The 9,056-nt window shown below is 39.5% G+C and overlaps 1 protein-coding gene across 3 annotated transcripts; it reads left to right on the top strand.

Annotated features, from left to right (window-relative positions):
• The first annotated feature begins 2,052 nt into the window (after nucleotides 1-2,052).
• Nucleotides 2,053-8,419, top strand: LOC125316609 (COP9 signalosome complex subunit 7-like). Of its 3 annotated transcripts, none has more exons than XM_048285394.1 (10): nucleotides 2,053-2,216; nucleotides 2,287-2,463; nucleotides 3,687-3,762; nucleotides 4,271-4,365; nucleotides 5,364-5,453; nucleotides 5,738-5,782; nucleotides 5,887-5,957; nucleotides 6,774-6,912; nucleotides 7,432-7,540; nucleotides 8,083-8,419. In XM_048285394.1, exons 2-9 carry the CDS (start codon nucleotides 2,305-2,307, stop codon nucleotides 7,501-7,503), a joined length of 747 nt encoding a protein of 248 aa, XP_048141351.1. In that variant the 5' UTR covers nucleotides 2,053-2,216; nucleotides 2,287-2,304; the 3' UTR covers nucleotides 7,504-7,540; nucleotides 8,083-8,419. The 3 variants fall into 3 exon arrangements, with proteins under 3 accessions (XP_048141351.1, XP_048141349.1, XP_048141350.1); XM_048285392.1 differs by having other exon boundaries at nucleotides 2,054-2,216; nucleotides 7,452-7,540; XM_048285393.1 differs by having other exon boundaries at nucleotides 2,056-2,216; nucleotides 4,277-4,365; nucleotides 7,452-7,540.
• Nucleotides 8,420-9,056: the final 637 nt, after the last annotated feature.

Raw genomic sequence — 9,056 nt, 5'->3', positions numbered from 1 at the left:
CAATTGAGTCTTTTTATTTGCAATTTTTGCACATTTGGAGTCTAGACATTCAATTGCAGTCCCTTTGAGCTTCAATTTGATCAATTGCGCCCTCAATCGCATGAATTGCACAAATTAGGCAAAATCCCCAAATTATTTGCAATTTAGTCCCTCAATTGGCCAATTTTCGAAATTACTTTTAATTGAGGGACTATTATAGTAAAATTGAACTGTTACTCTATGTTTTCATACATTTCAAATTGATTGGCATAGGTCTCATGGTCCAATTTTATCAAATTGACATCCAATTGAACATTTCCCTAATTTGGGCAAATTGAAAAATTTGGGGTTTTCATAGAAATTGAGGAGAACTTTTGGGAAAAATCACATTTTTAGATAATATCCAAGCCCCTAAGTTCAATTTTGAAGTTTAATTGCAAAAATTCCCAGTAAATTTGGGTTAATTTCGAAAATTACACGTCCGAACCGGTTCGGACCGGTTTGACCGCCGATCGGATCGGTTGAACCGGTCCGGAACAGTGTCGTCTTCCCCAACTTGTTGCGCGAATTGCAGGTTTGAAGGCCGGATTTCAGTGATCAAATTGAAGTACAATTCGCCCTTAATTGAATCAATTAACTTGGGGCTTTTGATCCTCGGGTCTAGGGCTATCGATCGCGCCGGTGGCACCGTCAATCATCGCCGGAGCACGGCGAAATAGCCGATCAAAGATCCGGCGAGGCGAAAGTCAACGTTTTCAAGATAAGTTGCAATTCACGTTCGTTTTGTGATTAACGGAGGCTCGACGGACTTGGAGGGAATCCTAGTGATTCCGTCACCGTCCGACGAGCCAAAAATCACGTGAATGGCACGAGATTCACCTCGCCGACTCAAGCTCCCGCGCGCGCATTTTTTCAAACCGAGTATAAAAGCGTAGAGAGGATTCTAGAAACGAGGGGAGGTTCATTTGCTCGCTCAAACAGAGCGGACTAGAGAGAGAGAGAAAAAGAGAGAGAGAGGAGCTCTCGGAGGCGGCCATAGCCCGATTTTCAGGCGAGACCGTGAGATCTTCGTGCGGTCGATCCGGAGGGAATCGAGGCCCGAAAACTAGTACGGGAGCTTCGTAGTGACTCGGGGAGTTGATCGCACCAGCTCAATCAACCAAAGAACTTCTAAATCGGTAAGTCGATCTCTCGACCTCGCCTCGGCTCAATCATGGCATCACACCGATTCGTGTATGATTCTCGCAATTGTTGTGTGCGTTTTTGCCTTTAAGCATTGCTGATCGCCCTCGTATATTGTTTTTGCTTCGATTTCGCACAAAAACACGCTAATCGAGTCCGTGAAATCAACCTCCATGGCCGTCGATTGTCGAAGCTCGTCTAGGTAATCCTAGACCGAACCAGTCAATCCGACCCGCGGGTAAGGTTTCGAACCTCCTTAGAGTGAATCCCGTGATTGAATCGAGCTATTGTGCCTTATATTTTGAGATGGTGTTTTGCGATTTCGATTACGTGCGTGGTGTGTATCTAGCGTTTTAGCCAATGAATTTGTGTAATATTTGGATATGTTAATCTAGAGGTTCTTCCGAATCGATTCGCGTTGGTTTGAGGTAGTTCCGGCGAGATCTCACCGTTGGATCTCGCCGGAGCAACCTTTTTGACTTTTAGTTTTCTTATTTCTTAACTTAATTTAATTAAAAATTAAGTTAAAAATGTACTTTGAAGAAAATGTCCTTAATTGGCTGAAATATTTGGTCGATCGACGACGTTAGACCCTTATTTGAAACAAACATGATCATTTCAGGCTCTTATTCGAAATAATGAAGTCACTTTATATTTTTATTTGAAATACTTCAAATTTCTATTTAAAAAAATAAGAGCACTTCCTATCTTTATATGGAATTTTCTATCGATAGTCATGAGGCAAAAGGCCAAAAAAAAAAATAAATTTTTGATATGGCGCTAAAACGAGCGCCGTAGAAAAGTGAAACCTTGACCGGCACTTGTAGAAGGCGAGTGTTGAGGTGTCCACCAAGACAAAACCCTCCTCCCTCTTTCAAAGACTTGTCTCCCTCAACACCCTCCCTACAAACGAGAAATAGGAAAAAAAAAAAAAAACCCTATTTTCAATTTCCTCCTCCTCTTTCTCCAGTCGATTGCTCTCAAATCTCAGCTTCGGACGCCATTGAAGCTCTCGATTCTTTTTGCTCTCTCGCTAGCGACATATACTTCTTCTTCTTCTTCTTCTTCTTCTTTCACTTACCCAACAGAGAATTTTGTGGAATTAGGTCCTTTTTTTTTTTTTTCCTTCGATTTTGGTACAGGATGGACGTAGAACAGAAACAGGTAGAGCTCATTGACTACTTCGTGAAGCAAGCTTCCTCCCTGAAAGGCCCCGCCCTCTCTCCTCTCATCGCCGAAGCCACCTCCAACCCTAACCTCTTCGCCTTCTCCGAGATCCTCTCCGTCCCCAACGTTCTCGAGGTATCGTGGCTTTCTCAATGTTTTTTTGTTTATCTTTTGAAATCTGTTCCCCTTTTTCTTGGCTTTTCATCGATTTTTGTGCGGTTTTTCTGATCAATTGAGTGTTTACTGCTTTGCTTTCCTACTTTGTTCTTGTCCTTTCATGGTAGGAAATTTGGTATTTACCTGGGAATTGTAATAGCAGAATTAGTTGGGACGATATGGATGATTGCCGGATCATAGATGGATGGATTCGCGTAGTTTTATTTTTTTCTTTTTTTTTCGCATCTTCTCTTTATCTGCATGAGAATCAAGATATTAGCTTAGTATATTTTCCTATAGAAGTAAAAGCAGTAGTTTTAGTTGAATTAAAGGAATGTGCCTCGGTTTGGGATTGCCAATGTTCTACATGCTCAAGGCATTTGTTATTTGATTATTTCTTATATGGAGTTTTGCACAAGATGATCCGTACTTGAGAGGACACTCTCTAGTTCACCCTTAGAAATCAGCCATTGTAAGTTTTTGTTAAGGTGATATTGGGTATGAGGATGAGTTGGAGAAAGCATTTGTCTGGACTGCTGAAGAGTTTTCTGCAGATGTCATTCTCATTCTATTTATGGGAACATGCAATTCTTCTACTCTTCTGTTTGCTTTTGGTATTTTAGCTGACTGGAGTTTATATCATTGTAGCATAAAGATGCCATAAGGCAATTTTTCCCTTTTGAAAGGTAAAGTGAAATTTTATTGATAGAGGAAACTGTTGAAGTACATCAGCAAGAAACATTAATTTATCATAAGGTTAGAGCATCAAGTTATGAACACTTAAAATCAGCAAAAGAAGAATGAGATAAATATGGATCCTTTGAGCTGTCCCCTTTTTTTGTTCTATCCAAATGCTTTACTGGGGCATATCGAAGTAACACTAAGCCTTTCTGAAAGGCTCCCCTGGCATACCGGCGGTTCTCTTCATTTGTCTGTGCCTTTGTGTATCTAGCTCTCTCCAGTCACGTAGTATCCTAATATATCTATAAGTATAGGAGATTCGTGTATTGTTTTATTCCCCATCTGTTTATCTTATCCATATCTTTCTCGCTGGGTTCACCTGATTTAGTCTACATTTTCATTTTTTGCAAATTTTTCCAGTGAGTTTGCATCTATCATCTGTGTGGTTATTTTGTTTTAGATTCTCTGAGTATCCTCTTATGCAAAAATTCCTGCTCATTTCTTTTTGAAATTCCATGCAGCTTGAAGGGACTGAGTATTCTGTATACCTTGCTGTTCTACGCTTGTTTGCTCATGGCACGTGGAGTGATTACAGAAGTAAGCTATCTGCTTGCTATTTTCTAAGGACTCTCTTCTGCTCTCTTCGTAGATCTTCTTCTTGTTTGTGGGTGAAAGCATAATCAGATAACTTGCTAAATTCTTAGATTTTAGATTGGCAATAGTAGTTTAAACTTAATGAGCTGAGTCCAAGGTAGGATCCTACCATCCTGTTTTCCTTCATTTGGTTAGAATTATTGATGCATTTGTCATTCTTTTACCTTTTGTTGATGACCTAGATTGTTTTTGCATGTTATTTGTATGCCATGAAACTTATGATCGTCTCATACACTTCAGCATTCCTTTTTTGTTACTTACGTTACTCATTTTGTGTCTCATATTATTCCCTCCTCTGGTTTGTGGCTAGGGCATAAATATATGGCTTATATATCTTTAACTTTTATGAAGAAGAAAGTTGTTTATATAAGATTAGCAAAGACCTCCAGATGCTTGGTTTATTCTTGAACGGGCGTGATGGCTTGAACTGAATGCCCTGAAACATTGTGAGTTGTAGGTAATGCTGGCCAGCTACCACACTTGGTGCCTGATCAAGTCCTCAAACTAAAGCAACTTACTGTGCTTACTCTGGCCGAGACAAACAAGGTGATACATTGTGAACTGATGGCTTTTTGCACAATGCTTAGGTGTTAGCACATTCTTATTCTTAGTGGGATATACCACCTGTGGAGGCATGTTAGGGTTGGATTAAGTACAAAGAGTTGATAAAGTAATCCAAGAAAACGCACAGCCAGCGATTCCAAAATATTGATGTTGTCAGTATTCAGTTATGCAGTTCACAATTATGCAGCATGTCGATGTTGATCTGAATATTGAACTGTCATCAATCAGTTGGAGATCATATCTCCTTCGAATAAGATTGATATGCCTGTTCTACTTAAACTTAGTTTGTGCTGGGGTTGGACTGTTGCCGAGTTTAGTTTCTGGCCTCAATCCCAATTAGAAAAGGTCTATTCGGATTTTATTTAGTTCTACTTTTTTTCTTGGAGAGGGTTTTAGGTTTTTCTCTTTCAACATGGAGTAGTATTTTCTAGGATCTCATTCTCTAGATGGAAGAGGATTGTAGGATTTCTACTTAGTCCTGATCATTCTAGTTCATATTCAGTTGGTAATGAAGTTTATTGAAAATTTGTCAAATATTCGCTTCTGAACTGCGTCATGCGACTCTTGCAACTCTCATCACTCATTGTTTGTAGCAAGCTTCCGACCTGATTCTGCTTGGCATACAATATTATTCTGTGTGTCTTGCCCCCCTCACCCAAAAAGAAACTGAAAAACACAAATAATAAATAATTAACTAAACTTGTATTCGTCAAAGGCCTTTGTACCCCCAGACTGGCTATGAGCTGAAAGTTTGCTCATGAAGAAACAATGGATTATCTTGTCTTTTCCAGGAACTATTCCAATGTGGTAACAAGTTTTGAGAATTTCCTCACATAATGCTCCCTGTTGGACTTATGTTAATTTATTTGTTTTAGTCTGATTATTCTAACTTATACCATTGGCTCGATTCTTTAGATGATTAATTTTCTTTGACAAGTTTTTTAAACTTCTTTGCTCTGACTTATGGGTTCATTTCTCAGGTGCTACCATACAATCAACTAATGCTGGAATTAGATGTTGTAAATGTGCGAGAACTTGAAGATTTTCTTATTAATGAGTGCATGTATGCGGTAAGTTCTCTGTCGGCTTTATCAAATATATCCTTGCACCACCATGATTTGGATATTGTTGTCTGAACTTTGGCTTTCCTTGTCGTTGAGACATTTCTCGTGCTAAAAATGTAAAAAATAATACAAATCTGCAAATCCTCGTGAGCATCAGCTTTGTTTCTGGCAGCTGTCTTTTCTTTGGGTAGAAGAGAAGTGAAAATATTACAGAAGTTGCGAACTTGTAGTTGCATAATGAACAATCGAGGCACAATGAATGTGCTTATTTTTGTTACCTGTCTTTTCAGGGTATAGTTAGAGGAAAGCTTGATCAGTTGAGAAGATGCTTCGAGGTATGAAATTCTTACAATGGTGGAATTTGTTTTTCTCCTTGATCGACACTGCTTGTCTTTGGTTGTATATTGTGATGTGAATTTTTATGTCGGGTGCATTGCAGGTGCAATTTGCTGCAGGGAGGGATTTGAGACCTGGACAACTTGGGAATATGATAAAAACACTATCAGACTGGTAAGTTATCTTTGTTTCTTGCATGGAACATAGCCTCGAGTAGACAAGTGGAAAATCCATGCTCTACAATAATGTGTTACTTCTTAACCTCATCAAGCTTGGCACTTCATCTATTATTCATTTCATAACATCCTGGTAGTTTCACTAACATATTTAGTTAAAAGTCATTTAATTGCTAAATTAATTGGGAGGAGATCAAAGTTGGATCATTAGTGGTCTATTGGATCTGGTGGTAGTGGAATGGTGGATGATGGCAGTGATGAGTAGCACTATTTCTGATGATGGATGATGACAGTGGTGGTGGTTTAGGTGGAAACTATGGTGAAGGTGGCTGTAATAGAGATGGTTTTATGGCAATGATGATGGTGATGATGATGAAGTGGGTGGGAAGAATGGTGACAGTGGCAGTGGTAGATTAGTTAATTAATTTGCCAATTATTTGATTGGTGGATGAAAGCTTGTCCTTTTAGTTCTAACAGAAGAACACCATTTCAATTAGGTGGAAGAACTTGTCTATTATTGTTTTGATTGGCACTCTTGTTTTCCGACTTTTCCATGAGTTGGCCTAACATGTTTCTCGAATGCACTGTACATAGAGATGCTGTCAAGCATTCTAGCAGAAAAAGGATCCTTTGATTTATAAAGTCTCAGGCAGACTGGCTTGCGCCTTTGAATGACTTCTGAGGCGCAAGCCATTTATTTTTTATCTTGTAAAAGCTGCATTTAGCACATTTAGAGTTTGGAAACTTATTTGAGGGGTTGACCTGAATGCGGTGATTGCATATGTTGATCTGATGTACTAAAACGAATTCCTAGGTTGAGTACATCAGACAATCTTCTTCATTCTATTCAAGAAAAGATAAAATGGGCTGATACTATGAGTGAGATGGACAAGAAACACAAGAAGGATGTCGAAGAGAGAGTGGAAGAGGTGAAGAAGTCTCTTTCTCTCAAGGTCAGTAGACCCATGCTTATCCTTTTGATTGACGTCTATTTTCTTCCCATAGCTTTTGCACTCATCAGGTTTTGCACTGAGTAAATCCTCCCTCTCTCTCATAAGTGTTGGATTGTACCTTCTTAAGCTTGTAAGTTTGTTTCCTTCAAGTTTTCATGTAATCTTATAACCACATAAAGCTACTACTTAGGATTATGATTATGTATTAAATAGTTGCTTGGCACATGTGATCTTATTCCACCAATTCTGAATAAAGAATAGAAAAATGTGGTATAAGTTGCAGTGGCGAGCATCATTTACTCAATCGAGCTTTAATATCTTCTATGTCTGGCTGAATAGCTTGCACTGCTTTAGGAGATAAATGGTATTGAAATTGCCATAGTACTTGAGTATGCTAATACATGCGCGCACGCACACACACATTTGTATGTATATGGGTGTGCACATTTATTGGTTGCATCAGTCCTTGCTCAAGTTCTGGGATACGTTGGTCGATGTGGCTTACTTACGTGCTGGCAGAAGTTACACCCTGTAAGCAGGCTGACATTGACTTCCGAGGGCATGAGATCTACTCTGAACCTGGCGGAGTGATGGACTATGAAGAAGATAGAGGAGGCCGACCCAAGAGGTAACACATTGAGTTTCTTATCTAATTGTGGATTTTTTAGCATGGAAATTGACACATTGTATGGTGACTATTATCATTTCTAGTTTCATTCGGAGTTGCCCATCCCTACAATTATGTTGAAATGCTTTCCTTGGTTTGTTACTATCTTTATGCATTTTACAATGGTCTGACAAAATCCGTCACAAGGGATTACAAAAATCTTACTGATGGGAATTTAAGTTGATCAACTGGTTACTGGGGGAGGTAAAAACTTGGCTCCTCTTCTTCTTGAGTATTACTCCATGTTCAAAATTTTGAAATGATTCAATGCACTAATTCATGATGCGTTCAGTTTGAATGCCATATTGGTATGTTAAAAAAAAAAAAATTAAATGCTGTTGGCATAGAAATTTGCCAAAGTCAGTTGTAAGACCAGTTTTAGTCTATTTCTTGAGCTGACCCAGATTGTGCTCATATTCAGTACAGTTACAATAAGATGGCACCGGATGTTTTGTTGATTTTAGACTATCGCTTATTTGGCTAATGCACCTCGCAATATGCAGGAGGCGTCACCCTGTATAGATAGATTGCGAACTTTCTGCATGGGATTTTGATGCAACCAGCCAGAATTTTCGCGGGGCAATGCGGTGCAGACGAAGTGACGGACCATTCCTTGACTCAGTTGATATTTGGAAAATCGCTGGCTTGTCTTGTTGGGGTTGCTATTTATTGAATGGGCGGAACCTACATCGTATTCAATGGTGATGGCTGGAATTTTACATAGTGGAATACCGACGTCTTTAGGATTTGTTGCCGTCGAGCTTTTTCAATGTTTCTTGCGCCATGAGCTGCACATTCTGTGTAACTGTCGTCATTTGATTTCTTACTGTTTATTGGTTCGACTCGGGCGTTTTGATCTCACTGCGGGATGTGGAGGCATTGGACTCGTTCTTTGAAACCATTGAATTCACCGAGGTATCAGAGTTATTCAAGTTATATGTACATCCATGAATTCGCTGAGGCATCAGAGTTATCAGAGTTATATGCACTGACGACAACACGATGGGGCTATCGGTCCATGGCTCAGGCATGAAGGAAGACGAGCATTATGTCTTCCTCATCGTCATGATTTTGAAACCTCCGTGATCAGACGTAAATAGACCTCACGATGTTGGACCTCGTGACATGGGAAGATGTGCATGATTTATTGGTTTTGCAATCAATCGATGAAAATCTTACTCAATAGTGTAGCAAAGGGAGTCTGAATCTTTGGGCCGATAGCTCACGATAATCTTACTCAATAGTGTAGCAAAGGGAGTCTGAATCTTTGGGCCGATAGCTCACGATGGCGGTGGCTGTAATGCCTTCTAACGTGGAGGGTGCTTGTACTGAGCAGGAACTGTCCGCTCAAGCTTTGGATGATAGAAATCTACTCAATTGACGAAAAACAGTTTTCAATTGACAGAAGATAATAAGTTTGGATTGGTGCATTCGAAGGGGAAGATTATGCCTCTCACATTGAAAATTCTAAAACTTA

This window comes from Rhodamnia argentea, chromosome 9 (assembly GCF_020921035.1).
Source record: "Rhodamnia argentea isolate NSW1041297 chromosome 9, ASM2092103v1, whole genome shotgun sequence".
Lineage (NCBI taxonomy): Eukaryota > Viridiplantae > Streptophyta > Magnoliopsida > Myrtales > Myrtaceae > Rhodamnia > Rhodamnia argentea.
The sequence above is the reverse complement of the archived record's forward strand: the minus strand, read 5'-3'. Positions and strand labels throughout refer to the sequence as shown.

Excerpts from the sequence above, each read along its gene's own strand:
- LOC125316609 (XM_048285392.1), top strand. The coding sequence starts at position 2,305 with ATGGACGTAGAACAGAAACAGGTAGAGCTCATTGACTACTTCGTGAAG. Across the intron at positions 3,763-4,270 it reads CACGTGGAGTGATTACAGAA|TTGTAGGTAATGCTGGCCAG; the intron begins GTAAGCTATCTG and ends AAACATTGTGAG. Across the intron at positions 5,783-5,886 it reads AGTTGAGAAGATGCTTCGAG|GTGCAATTTGCTGCAGGGAG; the intron begins GTATGAAATTCT and ends GGTGCATTGCAG.